The following is an 18,225-nucleotide window of genomic DNA, read 5'->3' on the forward strand; positions in this document are numbered from 1 at the left end:
TGTGCGCAGCGAGGCTATCGGTGCAAGCTTCTGGCCGCTGAAGACGACGAGGGTCTAACTTGGGGTTAAGCGTTCGTTATAGCCTCATCCATAGAAGCCGCTGAGAGCCACTCGACGGAAATGCTATCAGGACCTAGCGTGAGATGAGAACCAGAGGAGGACGTCAGGTGTTAGCGTGGCGACAGTGCAAGCGGTTGAGCAGCCACAATCATCGACGTGGGAGGGCGGGTGTAATGAAAGTGTCCGCTGACAAGGATAGGATAGCACCGTGTTTTCGTTGTGGGGGTCTCCTTCATCAGCAGGACTGTCGGCACATCAAGGCAAAGTGCTACAGTTGCTCTCAGACATTTAGCCACCATGTGTGCTACAAAGCAAAGCAATTTCACAAGGGAAGAGGGGTCTAGTTTAGAATTGTATGCGTTAGGAGATGATATTTTTCCGTACAATGTTGGTATGATGTAAACGGGAAAACCATTGTTATGTAAATAGACACAGGCTCAGCGGTATCTATTATTCATAAAAATTAATTTGTGAAATATTTTAGAGTTCTGCCATATCAGCGTATGCTATTTCGGTTACGGACATACAGTGGGTCAAGTGTGCATTTGAAGGGCAGTGTCACTGTAACTGTAACTAATGAGGTCACTTCATTTAGACTACCGCTAATGGCAGCTGCCAATGAACAAGAGCGCCCGGTACCGACATTTCCTGGCTCAGACTGGTCGAAGCATATATTTTGGAATAACAGCGCGAAGGACGAGGACGAAGATCAGAAGGACACAAACACCTCCTCTTCGTCCTCCTCCTTCGCGCTGTTATTCCAATATGTATTACCAACTAGCCGGCACTTCAACGCTTCAAGCATATATGCCCAAATTGGTCCCCGGTCTTGAGAGTGAACGCAATCACTAAACAAGATTGGCTTCTATACAAGTACCAGGGCTGTATTCAAGGGAACAATTGAAATCATAAACGGTTTCATAGGTTCCTTTATACTGAATCAACGAGCACAATCGGTAGTCTGTAAAGCTAGGCCAGTCCCGCAAGCCCTGGAACATAAAGTTGAAAAAAATTTGAAGGAATCGAAAGCAGCAGGTGCATTGTACTCAGCACCTAGGCAACACCTCTTGCAGGAGTTTTCAAGAGTGATGGAGAAACCGTCTTGCTATTTGGCGACAACAATGCGTCCTTAAACCCCTGTATAAGCGTAGCACATTGCCTGATGCCACTTTGCGTCATCGGTCGGTAGGCCTTGTTTCAGTGTGCTGAATTTATAGAAGGCGTATTTGCAGCTTGATATGGATAGCCATTCCCAATAGTTACTAGCGATAAATACTCACCTCCGCCTCTTTCACTTCACTCGTTTACCGTTTCGTGTTGCGAACGCCCCTCGCAATTTCCAAATCGATGATAGACCGGCTATTGGTTGCCTTGCAGGGCATAGTGTGCTATCTCGATGACGTTCTCATAACAAGATAGATCGCACACGAAAGCCTGAGACGTACTGAACGGGTGCTACAGAGACTACAGATGTATGGAATACGTACCAACGCCGACAAATGTCAATTTCTGAAACACTGCGTCCTCTACCTAGGTCAATAAACGGACGCAGTCGGCATTTATACCACGTCATCACATCGCCCTCAGTCCAACGGTGCAGTAGAAAGACTTGTGCAGACCAGAAAAAGTGGTACTTTGGAATTGCACTTACATGATGAGAGAACCGGCCGAAGACGGTCCTTGAAGCAGCTGATTGATAATATTCTGTTTTCATACAGGACGACGTCTCCATCATTCAGAGAAGCAGCGCCCTGCGAATTGTTTCCCCAATGCAAATTGGAACCAGATTGTCCATGCTGAGATCATGCATGATGTGTAAAAACAGGAGTAATAAAAGTAACTTCACGCCAAATGCGAGAATGGGAAACAGCCTCGACTTCACCCCAGGAGAAGCGGTATACGTTCGCAACGAAACGTTCATCTGGTGGTTTGGAAAATTGTTAAGAAGGGTCCCAAAAAGATTTTCCTGGTCACGCACATCATATAAGATGTAAAGTGGAATCGTAAAGGGTTCCCTGGTCCGAGATGCTGCTGTCTGAGAACGCAGAGCCTCAAAGCGAGATGGTACCTGAACTTTCACTGCGTGAAGTTGCATTAGACGCCGGCAAGTCCGTTAAGCCGTCGGTGCCATCGAGAACGGGGTCTGTAAGCGAACAGATTTCCCAACAACAGCTAGTAGGACCAGTGCCCCTGCGGCTAACCGCTAGGACCCGGCGAGTGACCGAAAGGTATGGGTATCAATGATCACCTGGTAGCGATCCAAAATAAGGGGAGGAAAAGTGTTGCATATTATAACAACATCGGGCCGTGGTCGTCTGTACCTCAGCGCCACCACAATGGTATGAATAGGTTGCTCAGGTAGGGAGGGGCGTGTTCTTCATGTTCTGTGTGTGTACCGACAAGCCGTCGACAATAAACCTGTTCACACGGGCAGTCTCTACTCTAACATACTCCCTAAACTGTGTTACAAGCGTTCAAATCTCCACAAATCAATAAAGTGGAGGCAGCTATTTAAAGGATATTAAAACGAGCTTCAGTGGAGATGCGACAAAATGCTTACAATTAAATATAAAATAATGCACACTTTCCAAAGGGTACTTTGCAGGCCACAAACTCTGGAATGCCAGAATCACTGAACTGAATGACGCAAGAGGCAAGATCTTTCCTCAATTATTACATCGGCCTGCTGTAGGCTTCAGTTTTGACGCATACCACAGAGATTTCGAACCTTGGAGTTTGCAATGCTGTGCTGGGTTTCCGCGCAACGAATTCACTGCTTGCATATTAGTAGTGGGTGCGTGTTTTGCAAGGCGACCTGCCATAAAGCACGTCGTAAAGCCAGAGGCTCCTAGTGTCGATGTTTTGGGGACAACTCGACAAAAAAGCGACATGTTCACCACTACAGTTCGCAAATTTCGGCTGCAGAAACGATTTGCACTGGGTGTGCTCTTTGCTTTCTGAAGAAGTTTTGAATAAGTATGATGCACCACCAGCTCTTTGTAATGTGGCCGAATTTTTGACAGTTCAACCAACGGAGTGCTGGTTTAAAGTACGCTTGAACAGAATGAATAGTTAAGCCCAAATATACCCTCTGGGGCCATGGGTGATATGCCCTGAAGGCGAAAATCACTGCGTATAGGGGGCGGGATTCCACCGCTCCGTCTTTTCGACGACGTGCATGATTTCCTGCCGTGCTGAGATCACTCTGCCTCCTTTTGAAATTCTACAAGTTTATTCTCAATGTACTAAAGAAGAACGTGACAGATTTTACCCACGTTTCTTGTGTAGGACTCGGGAATTGAAGGCATGATTTCTACTCCAGCAATTTCAGATAGCAATAACAGAGGCTTAGCTGATTCTGTCATCCATACAGAGAATCTGCCATTTCTGTTCACCCTGAATGACGTAACTTTATCTTTTGCAGAAGAAATCGTCTCCGAAAAAACTGTTCTGGTTCACTTGTCAAAAACTTCGGCCATCTTGAGACGGACGAAAGTCTGCTGGGATCCCTTCCGGAGCTTTTCCTTGTAGGACATAAGGGTAAACGGAGCTTGATTACACTGTATTCTCCAGTTCGCTCTTCACATCCAGGAAGGTTCTCTTACTACAATTGAGATTTGCCTACAAGAAATGTTTTAGTGCTTCCCTTCCTCTTCTTTATCCTCTGTTGGATGAATCGTTGTTAGAGCTCCCATTCCTTGAAGCACAAATAATGGTGGCTTCAGGATTTCTCCAGTACATGATGGCCGGACAGCATTTGACTACCCCCGGTTTGGCATTCATTATGTAAAGGATATTTCCTGAAGAATGACGCAGGGGAGACTGGAGGTTTTGGTTTGGTCCACCTGTGGTTGCAGGTGCGTAAAATCAAAAACTACCTCACCCTAACTTACACTCGCTGTACCAGAGTCCCCCTCAATACCTGCTAGTCGCACGGGTTCAAATGACCCACGAAACGACGATCGGACATGAAACTAAAACAGCTTGATGGAGTGCAGCATAACAGCTACCGAACAAGCGCACTTCTACTTTGCCTGTTTTTGTTGGTTGGTATGAAAGCAGGTAGTCTTCGTCGTTACGAATATTGTTTTGCTTCATCCATTTCATAAGAGAGCAGGCATTAGAATTCCGACTACTTGGGGACGTGTCCATCATCTTTCTTGTCTACCATAAAGATGATAGAGGGCCTTTGGGGAAATACAAGAATAAAAAAGAAATAAAATGATACAATAAAACTAAAAAAGTAAATATACAACAATAAAAAGTAGTAAAAGACAATGCCCGTAGTATCGCGAAAGGACAAGCAACGCTCGGGCTTTCGAATTTTCCCAGTGCAGGTTCTGCAATACATTCATTTTCTTTATCGCCCACCGAAAAAACTTGCGGGAGTGGTGTCGCATTCTCTGTTTGCATTTGTTTGCAAAGCAGCGGCAGTTAATAGTGAGAACACTAGGTTACACCGCGCGGCCCTCGAAGCCCACCTCAGTTGCGGCAATGCATAAATAATCTTGTAAATCCATACAGACTGCGTTCCTTTTTGTGGCACGAAACATTATCAGAACAAAAAGATAGCGCAAAAGGATGACGATGGAGGAAGGGACGGAAAAAGGAACGCTCGTGTTTGTGTCTCTTCCTCCGTCCTCGTCCTTTTGCGCTACCTTGTTATTCTAAGAATATATCACCAACTAGTCCAGCAGCAAGTTTTATTGAAATAATTATCGTTGTCATCTCTGGTTTCACCATCGGTCGAGAATAATACCCTCCATTCCACACACTAATTTCGGCCTCGTGGAGAAAAGCGCTTGCTTGGAATTTTACGCTGGTTTATTTCTACAGTGAACAGTAATCTATATGTGTGTACATGGCGATGATTGCAGTGAGCTTGTTGGGCACATGGCCTTGACAAATGTTTTTGGCTGTCTTGTTTACTGTTTGGTTAGGTCTTTGTAATGATTCCTCGAATGATTTACCATTATTGAAAATAAACTAAAAGAAAAGCAAGAAGCACATTGTCCTTAATGCCTAGCTTTGGCGAACACAAACTGATATAGGACCCCAAGGGGCACAGGAGGTACAAGGAGCTGCATCTATATTTCCCTATCTGGATTATTGGTTTACGTGGCACTAAAGAGGTTATATTCGTTACTTGACCATATTCAGTGAATAACTCAACCAGCCACATCAATCAATTAAAGAAGTGCTTATTTATGAACACAAAATTCATTGCGAATATTTGTTCCAACCGCAGCGGGGCTAGTAGATGGTCGAGTACAAAGTAAACTTGATCATACAACCGTAATAAATAAAACCCAATGACGTGTTCAAAGCAAACACATTTCAGTGGTCAGTGCTTAGGCAAGTAATAAAACGAGGCGCACATACATAGAAAAACATTCTAGATGGCACTTTGGACCACTAAAGTGCGCTGAGGCAAAAGTCATTATAGTACAGGCGCATTGTAAACCTCTACTAAGGCACCTTTGTCCCCCTCTCGTCTTCCATTTCCACCTTCCTCTCTTGCTTTACGGTGGGGACATGTGTTCGCGGAGAATCGTGACAGGGACTGCGCCTTCTCTATCCTGTAAATAAATTTAAAATGCCAGTGAGTGCCTGCTGTACTTACACCCCCTAAACATCTGGGTCTGCTTCTGTTTGCTGAGTGGTGCGGCGTTCGAGGAAGCGACAAATGAAAGACGCCGCACGTACGCCTGGATCGGGCGCCCGGCGGGATCAGCTTCGTTTATGCATGAATCACCTGGTGACGTCATGACCAGTTGTGAGGGTACGCGGAGCGCCCCTTGTCGAACACGAGCAGCATTCCATTGAACACACCGACGTTCAACGCCGTTTTATAATTCGTTTTACAGGAAATTAAAGATGCAGTATCTGTCAATCGAGGAATCCCGTTGTCCTCACGGCAGACAATGGGAATTATGGTGAACGTTTCAATATCTGGGGTGGGGGGCAGTTGATAAAGCGCTCGGCTAGGGATACAAGAGATGGAGGTCCGATTCGCTGTGGAGAGAAGGTTTATTGATTTATTGTTTACTATCTCCGCGAGAGCATGACACCTTCTGCCGACAGCCTTTGACCATATGCCCTCAGACTAAAGGAAAGTGCAGGAAGTGCCATACATTTTTATAGGCCAATAAAAACACTTAAAAAAGTGTTCAATGAATAATGAAGTGGTCGCTTGGTGTGGTACTGGTTAAAGCATGATATTCATGCGTTCATGCAAACATTGTCCATCATGTTTTGTCCATCATTATCTACTGCAGTGGTACCCAGATATATGCGGGTCTTGCTATTATGCGCTCAGCTAAACTTAAAAAGGTTCATTTATTTATCTTCGCTTTTAATTGCACTCCTCTTTCTATTATTCTCGACCACTATAATTACAGAATACAGGAATATTTACGCTTCTCTGTGATGGTCTCAATTTTTTCGCGGCAGTCTCCCTTTTGCCGCATCTCTCGGACTCCTCGGAGCTGGTGCCCCTTCTCTCCGGGTCCTCCTCTTCCACCATCTTTTCGGCGTCACCATAGTAGCAATTTGTCGCAAGCGCCCGTCAAATTTTTAGAAAACCACTCGCTGGCAAGATTGGGGGGAGCGACGCTTTTCTACGGCCGACATTATTCTTCATCTGGCCATCTGTGCGGCAGCAGCCCGTATACCTCCTCTCAAGTTCGCACTGTTCAGAGGAAGGAAGCGTCTGCCATGGCCGCTCTGCTTGCTTACAAACACAAAAACGCTAATCTTCATACAAGGATACGCATGACAATCTCTTAAACCGTTCGTTTTGCCCTCTATCAGTGCGCTTGAACTATGTCTTAGCACCTCCATCGCCACAGTGATGCATGACTTCTTGGAACGCGTCACACCTCACACAACACCAGAGCGCGGCTGATTTCCGTCGTGATCCGCCTCCGGCGCACCTTGACGACAAAAAAAAAAAAACCTAACGCAAGAATGAAAAACGAAAATGGCCTCGGTCTCCGGCAAAACAGCTAGCGCTACAAGCTTCGGCTGTGCGTGGAACCATGCATGTAGGCCCTCCGATTACATGCGACGCAGGCCGGTCTGTCGGTTTGGCGTCGTTCATATGAACAAATTCTAAAGTTTAGTGCCTTATGGCAATTTGCAATTTGCCCGTCCTGCTCGTTGTTGACATACCGAATTTATCTGTCGCTCGCAAAAACATTGATCGAAGCGCCTTTTACCTTGTTACTTTCTTTCGAGTGCAATGTGCGCTTCATCCCTTGACGAAAAACTCTGTCAATCTGATGACCGGTCCGCATAGGGTGATACGTGACCAGCCCCATTTTTGGCCGGTGTGACTGCACTTCTGCTCGCGACTCGCGCAGCTTATCTGAGATTTTATCTCCCTTGCCCAGCAAATGTCCTCGGTCGAATATTAAGGGGAATCCCCTAAGATGGTGTAGATTTGTAATAATGGAGTATTACTTCGTCCAAAGCGATGTTGGGAAGAGAGAGTGCTATGCTGTCGGCGGTTTTCGAAGTTGTGTGCAGTGCGAGCTGGAGTGCAAGAGGTAGATGAGGTCAGGGGCACTGGCCGTAGCACGCAGCTTTCATATTCCTCTTCACCTCGGATGAGAAAGTCCTGATTTCGAAGCAGTTCTTCTAGGACGTTCCGGCGTATCACTCTAGCCATTGAATCGTGAGCACCAACATTTCCACTCGCCACAAAAGTAAGTTAATTTGGCTAGGACCAAACGTAGGAGCGGTACGACGAAGCTTAAGGGTTTTAAAAGTGCGGCAGTGCCCAATCACGTCAGGGGTTGAATTTATATAATCTTTGCTTATCAAGAATCTTAAAATCCACAGCTAAGCCCTTCAGCAAATGCCCTACATTATCTTTTTAAGACACTCATGGGTTCACCAATTTGCAGAGCTTCAAATTTCCTCAATTTATGCGGTACAAATCTCAACAGGTACTTGGGCTCGCTTGAGAAATGTTTGCTCTGCGCGTTTCTTCTTTGCAGCTCCATCTCTGAAGCACTTCTTTATTTCTTTCGTGAAACAGCCCCGGTTAGTCAGTTTGTCTTAATGGTTGTCGAACCTTATTAGTGTAGTGGCTTCAAAAACCAATGCAACATTAGCTAGTTTCACAGTGGTGTCCCATTCATTATACTGATTTACCCGCTCATAATATGTGATCCACTTATCGATATCCTCGTCAGAGTGTCCGGTGAAGGTCTGGTGAGAGCGACGATGCTTCCTGCTACTCACCACTAGTTGCATTCGCTTGAAGTTGCCTTCTTGAGCCATTTTCAATTTTTCAAGAGCAGTGCAGATAAGCCAGCGCGTCGGAAGCAGCGTAGGCGAGAGGGATCCAACTTGGGCTAACCCGCATGCTCCATCAAACTCAGTATGCAACGATATTTACACTCCTATAATTTAAATACGCATGATCTATCACGCGTAAGGCTTTTTTCTGTAGTCTCTGCAAGAATAGCAAATAAATCCTATACGTTTGGGCCCAAGTTTCGCCATAGCAGCTAATATGAAAACGAAATACCAAAAAATGCAAAGAACGTAGTACATTGCACGAAAAATGCTTCTTTCGATGAATAAGCGCACAGCAGGGGAAACCTTTCACATTCTTTAACTTTTTATGTCAGTGCATGAGTTGACTAAAGTCGACGCTAAGGTAAAGAAGAAAAATCCTAACGCTAATTTTATCAGTGAGGTGTGAATCGTATAGAGTCAGTGTTTTTGCGGTTAGAATGAAATAACACTCGTTCAGTTTCTTCTGTATTGATCGGTACTTTATAAGCGCGAACATTTTACAGAAATAGTAAACAGGTCAGGTATTGTGTTTAGGAGGCGCGAAAGGGATTCACGTGAAAATAAAGGAGCAGTGTAATTGGCATACATAGACACATGTAAATAATGAACCACCTGCTGCAGGTCGTTCGCGAATAAAGAAAACTAAACAGGACCCACTACAGAAATTTTGGGACCCGTAAATCATGTGCAGGAAAGCCGAATGTCTGTTAGTCACCACTAAATCTTTGTTTACTGGCGGGGAGAAATTTTGGAGAGGTAAATACAATGAAAAGCTCTTTTCATGAGGAGGAATGTTACTTTTGTAATCTGAGTTTTGCATAGCACTGGTATTGCGCTATATTTTGATTTAGTGGTAGTAGTTGTTGATTTATCTTGCACTAAGCGACGCTGTTCAGCGGAAATTGCTTAATTTTCAAATTTAAATTTCTTAGATTTTAAAGCTTTTTTTTCTAGGACCGTACTGATTCTCTGAAGGGAACTATAGGCCTTTAATTGTTGAGGTCATACAGACACCACTTTTGCAATCTACATGATTATAGGATATTCGAAACTAATATCACATGGTCAAATATGTTGTGTAACGGGACTCAAAGTCAACGTGTTGTCTTTTAACACAGCTTTCCCCGTATTCCGTCTGAAACGCAAGCTAAGTTCTCTGGTAGAAGTTTTATTAGTGACGTGATTTCCTCTTCAGTAATAAAATAATAATAAATCTCCCGGAATTCGAAAATATTCTTTGCTAATATTAGGCGCCTATTAGCCAGGTGTTACTGCACAGAATTCATTAAGCAAGTTTCTTCCGCAATTGAGGAAATGTATATTGAAAATAATAACAACCTCGTCTGAGATGACGTAAGGAACATCATATTCTGTTTTCTAAATCCGATAATATCACTCGCTATTCCCCATATATTTAGGAGCTCCTTTCATGGCTTATAATTAGACAAGTGAAGCATTGCTATTTTGGATTCTACTAAGCTGAGAATAAATTATTTTCTTAGCAACGATGCAGTTCATTAAAATGGATATTAACCAATATTATTATAGCCCGCAATAGGTGTGGAATGAGTAGCATGCTCATGTGCAGTTCTCTATAATTCGAGATTGAATTGCAACCACGGCAGCACGTTTGGGGTAGAGGCGAAAGCAAGACGCAAGTATGCAGTGCGATGTCCGAGCAAATTAAAGAACACCAGGGAGTCGAACATTCTGGAGACTGCAGTACTTCGTCTCTAAAAGCATGGGTTGCTTTGGGACATCAAATTTACCCCCCAAAGCGACTCAGGCTATGTCGTAATGAAGCAGCCCAGAAATTTCAGCCCATTGGAAATATTCAACAGGCATAAACATTACACAGTACACGGGCGTCTTGCTTTTCGCCCCCATGGGAATGCGGATGTCGTGGCCGGAATTCGATACCGTGTCCTTGGCTCCGGTGCTCTAACTAATAATTGTTCTGCCCCGGCGCAGTATTAGCACATATACTTGGCATAATTAACTCAATGTTTGTATAAATATAGCTCTGAATCATATTATCGGTAAAATTGACATCACTTTTATCTAATATTTCTGCAATGCTAGGGAGATATAGGTGGTTTAGGAAAGCAGCAGTATGGGATATTGGAATCGTTCATGCAGCAAGTAAAGCTATTACAATGCAATAAAAAATGTATTCTTTTGCGAAAGCTCCTATTTTAAACAACCTTTCATCTTCGCGTCATAAAAACAAAGCCGAATACTAATATCCTACTGTTTATAGACACTTACTAAGACTACTTGAAGATGCTTGAATTGATGACGGAATCCAAGTCCGTTATATTCAACATGTTTTGAATACCAGCACTTGGTCCCCAGTAGGAAAGAAGGCGCATCGCTCACACGACGCAACCAGAGCACTTCCGTTGCATTCAACAACTGTGGGAAAAAAGAACTTCTATACAAATGTTTAATCAGCTACCTACCGCTCTAAAGACACAATGAAATTGCTATCCCTCCTTAGAAAGAAACATGCTATAGGCAATCTTGCAAGACTCCCATCTCAAACATGTTACCAAGCTAAAAGTATTTTACGTTTCATTTGCGGCTCTCTGTTTGCCAGAAGCATGAAAAAACGGAAATTAAACTACGCGCCAAAAATTAACTTAGCAATTATCGACAGCAATAGAATGAAGCATGTTGCCGGTCGTTAAAGGAGGCAATGCCTGCCGCTTCTGACAGCGCTCAATATGTTCCTTGCTAGGAGACAAGATGAGAAGAGAAAGACAAGTATACCTTCCCGGTACAATGTAGAAGCAGCAAAGCATGACAGCGGCCATTGGGGTAAATGTGGGCAAAATTTGCTTTGAAATACAAGTGACAGAACATCGTCTGGCAGTACACAGCATGAATACACAAGCGACCAATCATTCTTGAGCCTATAATATATTTCTGAAAAATGTTAGCTTCCTAATTCACTGCTTTGATTTGCATGAAGTCTGTGGCCCCATTTAGTTCAGACGTGTTTGTTTCGCGCATTATCATTCCTTCAGTGTAATAAAACAGGACGCAAGACAAAATGTTCAAAGAATATAGTCCTCGCTCTTTGTCGCATAATATAATAGAATATAGCCATACGTTTTACTACCCCAGGTCTAAAGCTAACGGGTGAGTAATTATTTATACAGTACTTTAGAGTGATGCAGATCAGAAGCAGTTTTCCTTAGCTAGCCACTGATTCCGCACATGGTGCACCATGTCGAGGCAATATCTTGCCTAATTATACAGTCGCCGAAAGCAGCCGAAAGGGGCCTGTATGGGCAAGTGGGTTTGGGGCGGTCACAATATTACACATGAGGGCCCTTTTAGGAATCTAGCGGGCAAGCCCAATTTTTCCTTCTATTATCTACATTTCCCATTTGGGCATCATATAGTCGTGGCAAGGGCTAATTGAGTACATTTTCCCCATCTGGCCCTGATGGACCCCTCTTGGGGAATTTTAGGGCAGATGCAAAGCAAATGTAGGCTTTAGTTAGGAAAATCTATAGCTAACCACAAACAGGTTGCCCGCAAAAAAGCCCTAGGCCCCGCATAGGGCGCGGTGGGACTAAATCCCGCATGCCCGCACGCTGCCTACAAGGGACCCTTTTTGGGATACTCGAGGAAAGGTAAGACTGAACGGCGGGCTTCATGGGGAAAAATCCTAGGCTGACCCGAGTGGGGATTACAACAAAATAGTTGACATTTTCCCCCATGGCCTGTGGCGGCTTGGTGAGCGCTCATACCCGCTTTTTTTCACATTGCTCTCGCACTTTAGGGCACATTCGTTGCAATTGTGGGCCTATAGCAAATAGAAGATGTGTTAACCCGAATAGGCTGTCCAATCAATATCTAACTGAGTCCCGCATGGGTCAAGGACAGGCTGAAAAGCAGGCATGCCCCCAACATTCATACACGGGACTTTTGAGAGCACATGCGGGGTAATGCAACGTATATTGTTGTTATATGCGGTGAAAATAATACAAGCACAATTGCAGCCGCCCATGGAAGGCCACAGTAAGCCCCGAATATCCCGAAACGGGCTTACCACCCCGAAATTTATCATATTGTTAAGCCGCGTAGCGGCGCACTCAGAAGCAGCAGCAGCAGAAGGAGAAGAAGCAGAGGGAGCGAGGCGCGCGCAGGCTGATCCGAGTTTCTGATCCGTGTGCGTCCGTTCTTCATACGACGTTCACCTGTATAAAAACCATATCATTCGTTGCATTTGGTGCTAGGCGCTGGGTACAAACGTTCTGGATGCGCCAGTACCTCGTTGCAGGTTTACCACCTTTATCTCCTAAACAGTACATTTGAATGGCTACCACTCACACGACGCAGACTCATGAACAGCGACCTGAAAAGACGACGACCATTCCCCACCATCGAGAGCCGCGTACGTTTCAAAGCAAGTGCGAAGATGACGTTGACGCATGGCTCCGACATTACGAAAGATGCAGCATGTACAACCGCTGGAACTCAATCCCACGTCTGTACAATGTTGTTTTCTTCCTCGCTGGCACGGCTCTAACGTGGTTTGATAACCACGAAGAAATCTTGACGGTCTGGGACCGATTCGTTGAAGAAAATACGAAGTCCTTTGGGGATACCCTTGCGAAGAAGAAACTCTCTGAGCATCAGCTTTCCCAGAGAGCCCAGCTGCCCGGTGAAACATGCACACGTTACATTGAGGAAATATTGAAACTTTGTCGCATTGTAAACCGGCAGATGTCTGAAGAAGACAAGGTAGGGCACGTTCTCAAGTGGATTGCTGAGGATGTGCAAACTTCCTTATTTCGCGGTACTCCCTTGCCACCGTAGCAGATGTCATCAAGCAGTGCAGGGCATTTGAGGCGCTAAAGACACTTCGGATCGTGCCCAAATTTGGCCGTCTTTCGAATGTGACAACTGTTGCCGGTATCGACATTCCGGAGGCTGAAGATATCGCTTCTACGGTCAGGAGGATTATACGCGAGGAGATGGATATTCAGCGGCAACGTATAAATTTCGATGAACCTTACCACCCGACATCGAGGTCCGTATCATCATGGGAACAGCGCACGCCATGGGCTGCACAAAATAACAGCGAACCCTCTTACAACAACGGCGTGGAGCGGACCCTGCAACCAACATCGCACCCTTATTTCCAGCAGCGTCCAGACTATCCGGACGAAGTGCCTCGTGGTGCCCCTCGTCGCGCTTCTGTCGTTTCATCTCGGCCTCCAGGGGATCCTGCAGTGAACTACCAGAGCCGCCAGCCACTCGTATGTTACGGCTGTGGGGGCAGCGGACATATATTCCGCTTTTGCCCACCCGACCCTCTGTCCAACGAGCACCGCGCTTCACGAATGGTGCCCAGTGGGAGCAGCAGCCACCAGCTACCTTCTATAGGCCCTCTTCGCCAAAACGCCATGCAAGAAATGACTTCCCTGTGTCCGATCGCAGCATCCCTCCCCCGCCGCAGCGGCAACCCCGTTCGCCATCCCCCCGTCGCCGCTTCGTTTCTCCACCGCTGGGAAACTAGGTGGTGCGACCGATGGAGGTAACGTCGCCGGACGGTCAATTTCATGCATACCTCCACCTATCGTCATGCTAAAGAACAAAGTGTCGGTGTCTGTAGACAATGTTAAAACGGATGTTTTAGTTGACACTAGTACCGCTGTGTCAGTTATGAGCCTTTCATTTAAGAACCGCCTTCGACAGAAAGTTATGTTTGTGTGGGACAAAAGCACTACGTTTTGTGGAGTTGGTGGTGAAATTTTAGTTCCGGTTGGCCTGGGCTCAGTTCCAGTTGTATTTGGTGACGAGTGATTTAAGACATAATTGGTTGTATTGAGACGTGCCACGCATGACGTTATCTTGGGTGTTGACTTTTTTGCGCGAGTGTGGTGCGAAATTAGGTTTTAGTGCCGGTGAAATTTGTTTGCAGCCGAACATTATTAGTAGATAACGTGTCTTAGAGTCATCAAGAAGTTCTCGCCCTGAAGGAAGATGTGCTGCTGCCTGCGATGACGGCGACGTTTCTCCCCGTGAAGTCGTCTGAATCCTTCACGAGTAAACATTCAATAGTCGTCGAGCTAGATGTCTCGAATGGAGCGAAAAAAAATATTTTTATGCCACACTCCGTCGTGGATTCGGAGAATGGTCGGGCATACCTCCGGGCTGTGAACGTGTCAGAAAAGCCAGTTCGTCTACCTACTGGTTTGACAGTCGCGAGATTTGAGAATTATGTGATTCATACCGTTGGAGTTATTTCCCATTGCAGAGGAGCCGCCAAAGACAAGTCCGAATATTGTGCTGAGTTTGAGGACATGGTCAACAAAACGCTCGCATCTAGTGAACGTCGTATTCTGAAAGACATTTTGAAAACTCATGCCCAAGTGTGTTCGACTTAGCTTCAAAGGGATCGGGTAGCCATTTCCTTGCTTCTCGGCTACAGCGCAAAGTTAACACAGGAAACGCATCCCCTATTCACCAAACACCTTACAGTCTCCCCGGCAGAGCGCAAGATAATTCAAGAACAGGTGAACGAAATGCTGCAGAAAGGAATCATCCGAGAATCTTCCAGTCCGTGGGCCGCACCTGTGATCCTAGTGCGAAAAAACGACAATTGGCGATTTTGTGTGGACTGCCGTCGTTTGAATGCGGTAACAAAGAAAGACGTATACCCGTTACCTCGCATTGATGAGGCTGCCGACTGTCCGCATTCGGCGTCATATTTCTCCTCTGTTGATTTGCGATCTGGCTATTGGCAAATTCCTCTACATCCATCCGACCGTGAGCAGACTGCTTTTGTGACACTAGAGGGTTTATACGAATTTAATGTAATGCCCTTTAGATTATGCAACGCTCCCGCGACGTTCGAGCGAATTATGGACACTATCCTTCGTGGCCTCAAATGGAAAATATGGATGTGTTACCTTGATGATGTTATCATTTTTCGAAATACCTTCCAAGAGCATAATGAGGACTTCATAATGTTCTTGAATGCATTGGCAAAGCGGGCCTCATTTTGAATTCGAAGAATTGCCATTTTGGAGAGCGACAAACTTTAGTTCTTGGTTTCCTCGTCAACGAGGATGGTATCAGGCCGGATCCACAGAAGACTGCTGCAGTACGCGACTTTCAAACTCCACTCACCCTGAAAAGTTTTCGGAGCTTTCTTCGCCTCTCTTCTTATTTTCGTCGCTTCATTGCTGGTTTTGCGCAACTTGCCCACCCCCTTACTTCCCTACTGCACAAGTTTCGCAATTTGTGTGGACTCCAGAGTTCAAATCCTCTTTCAATCTGCTCAAGTCTTTTCTAACTTCAGCACCACTGCTGCGCCACTTTGACCCTTCTATTGTGACAGAGGTTAATGCTGATGGTAGTGGCATCGGTCTTGGGGCGATGCTTCTGCAGCTGCATAGTGGGGCTGAACACGTTTCTGCATATGCCAGCCGCACGTTGACAAAATGTGAACGGAACTATACAGTTACCGAATTGGAGTGTCTCGCAGTTGTGTTCGCTGTGCACAAGTTCCGACCATACGTATATGGACGCTACTTCGCCATAGTTACTGACCACCATTCGCTATGCTGGCTGATCGGACTTCGCAATCCATCTGGTCGTCTGGCGGGCTGGGCATTGCGCCTACAAGAGTACAAATTTGGTGTTGCGTACAAGAGCGGACATCACAGTGGTGCAGACAGCTTGTCACGACACCCATTGCCGACTTCCGCTAACGAGGAAGGCGGCTTGGACGGGTGTTTAGCCTCAATCGCGTCGACGTGTCCTAGTATGGCGACCTTTCGGCGAGAACAATGCAACTACCGGTCACTACAGCCTCTTATACAAGAGGCAGAAGGAAGAGCAGAGTCAACGCAGTTTAGTATCGAAGACGGTGTTTTGTTCAAGAACTTCTCAGTTGACGGTGCCGCCCTCCTTTTGGTCGTCCCAAAAAGTCTCCGTGCACAAGTTTTGCATGCCATTCACGATGATATTACCTCTGGACATCTAGGCTTCTGTCGTACCCTGCATCGAATTTGCCAGCGTTTTTATAGGCCAAACATTTATAAGACAACAAAGCAATACGTTGCGACATGTCACCAATGCCAACGGCGTAAGGCACGCACCACCACGCTGGCCGGACTTTTACAACCCTTCAAGCCACCTACCTCACCTTTTGAAAAGATTGGAATTGACCTGCTCGGTCCATTTCCAAATACTGTAGAGGGCTGCCGCTGGATTATCGTCTGCGTTGACTATCTCACCAGATGCGCGGAGACCGCTCCTCTCGCTACCGCAAAGGCTGCAGTTCGTCGTTTCTTTTTCATTCCGTTATTCTTCGCCATAGCGCACCCCGTGTTATTATAAGTGATCGTGGTTGGCAATTCAGTGCTGATGTCGTCGAAGAAATGTTCCGACTTTGTGGTTCACACTACCGACACTCGACACCGTATCATGCGCAGACCAACGGTCTCACCGAGCGCACCACTCGAACCTTGACAACCATGCTGTGCACGTACGTCTCGTCTGACCGTCGCAACTTCATGCAGTGCTACCGTATGTGACGTACGCTTATAACACTACAAATCACGAAGTCACTGGCTTTTCTCCTTTCGATTTACTCTATGCAAAAACTCCCCACGTTTTCCTAGACACCATCTTCTTCCCATTTTCTCCCAACGACGAAGCGTCCGTTTTCCAGATACTATGCCGTGCCGAAGAAGCCCGTCGTAAAACCAGCTTACGCACACTGGCTTCTCAAAGCCGCTCGAAAGAAGATTACGATCTGCATCATCGTGCAGTTCCTTACTCCCCTGGAGACTACGTTAGGCTTTGGATGCCCATTCGCAAGCGAGGATTATATGAGAAGCTTCTCTGCAAGTAAGATGGCCCCTTCGTAATATTGGACCAAGTAAATGACGTGAATTACGTCATCGCCAAAGTCACGACGGATAACCGCCGATCCCGCAAGCCACAAGTTGTTCACGTGGCTCGCCTGAAGCGCTGCCATCTTCGATCTGCCTAATTTTCTCGAGGGCGAGAATCGTTTGCCCGGGGGGAATTGTTACGCCACGTAGCGGCGCACTGAGACGCAACAGAAGTAGAAGCAGAGGACGCGAGGCGCACACAGACTAATCCCAGTTTCTGAACCGTGTGCGTCCGTCCTTCATACGACGTTTACCTGTATTTAAACCATTTCATCCGTTACACTATATATATAAGGGTGCCATTTTATTTATGTGGTTCATGTCATACGCGCCGGTAATTACCTCTTCTGGATTTTAAATTCACATAACTGTTTCTAGCATGCTCACAGGCAACGCCTGGGCCAGCTCAAATCGGCCTGGCCTCCGCAAAGCCCGCGCTGATACAAGTTGGGTATTGGAGGGATTAAGCGACATGAACATTAAAAAGTTGATTAATAGAGTGATGCCAGCTTGTACATAATAGGGCGCATTAGGACGCTTGTACAAAAATAAGGCACTGCCCACATTAGGATATCTAGACGGAATGTGGGCAGCCATATTTGTTCTGCTCACACGAGTACAAATTGGGCAGCCCATGCGGGGCTCCTTTTGGCACGAGTGTCAAATCTCGCATGGGGCCCAATTGGGCTGCCCCTGCGCCCAGCGCAAGCCCCCCCATCATAGTCCAGTTTGTGCTGCTTGAGAATTTATCTTATACGCAACCGTTGATCGCATTCTGACCATACAATTGCGGCGTACTGCGTTTGCTGATACAAAATGCGTCATGTTTCGAAAACCTTTTTTTTTTTTTTTTGTTACACACGGTGCACCGTTTAACCTAAGAAATTTGCGATCAATTACGAATCCTTATTATAATATTAAATTTTCT

The 18,225-nt window shown here is 45.8% G+C and overlaps 1 protein-coding gene across 7 annotated transcripts in view; it reads right to left on the reverse strand.

The window, feature by feature from the left end:
* Window positions 1-18,225, reverse strand: part of LOC146188341 (uncharacterized) — a 142,735-nt gene that overhangs the window by 69,865 nt on the left and 54,645 nt on the right. For 6 of the 7 annotated variants that reach the window (XM_084603731.1, XM_084603734.1, XM_084603732.1 and 3 more), the window contains one exon: window positions 10,639-10,785. The exons of the other annotated variant lie outside the window; for it this stretch is intronic. In XM_084603731.1, the coding sequence (XP_084459857.1) occupies window positions 10,639-10,785 (147 nt within the window). The remainder of the gene's footprint in view (window positions 1-10,638; window positions 10,786-18,225) is intronic. 7 annotated transcript variants of the gene reach the window in all.

The sequence above is a fragment of the Amblyomma maculatum genome, chromosome 5 (genome assembly GCF_055883805.1).
Source record: "Amblyomma maculatum isolate TAMU_Amacu chromosome 5, ASM5588380v1, whole genome shotgun sequence".
In the NCBI taxonomy this organism is placed as follows: Eukaryota; Metazoa; Arthropoda; class Arachnida; order Ixodida; family Ixodidae; genus Amblyomma; species Amblyomma maculatum.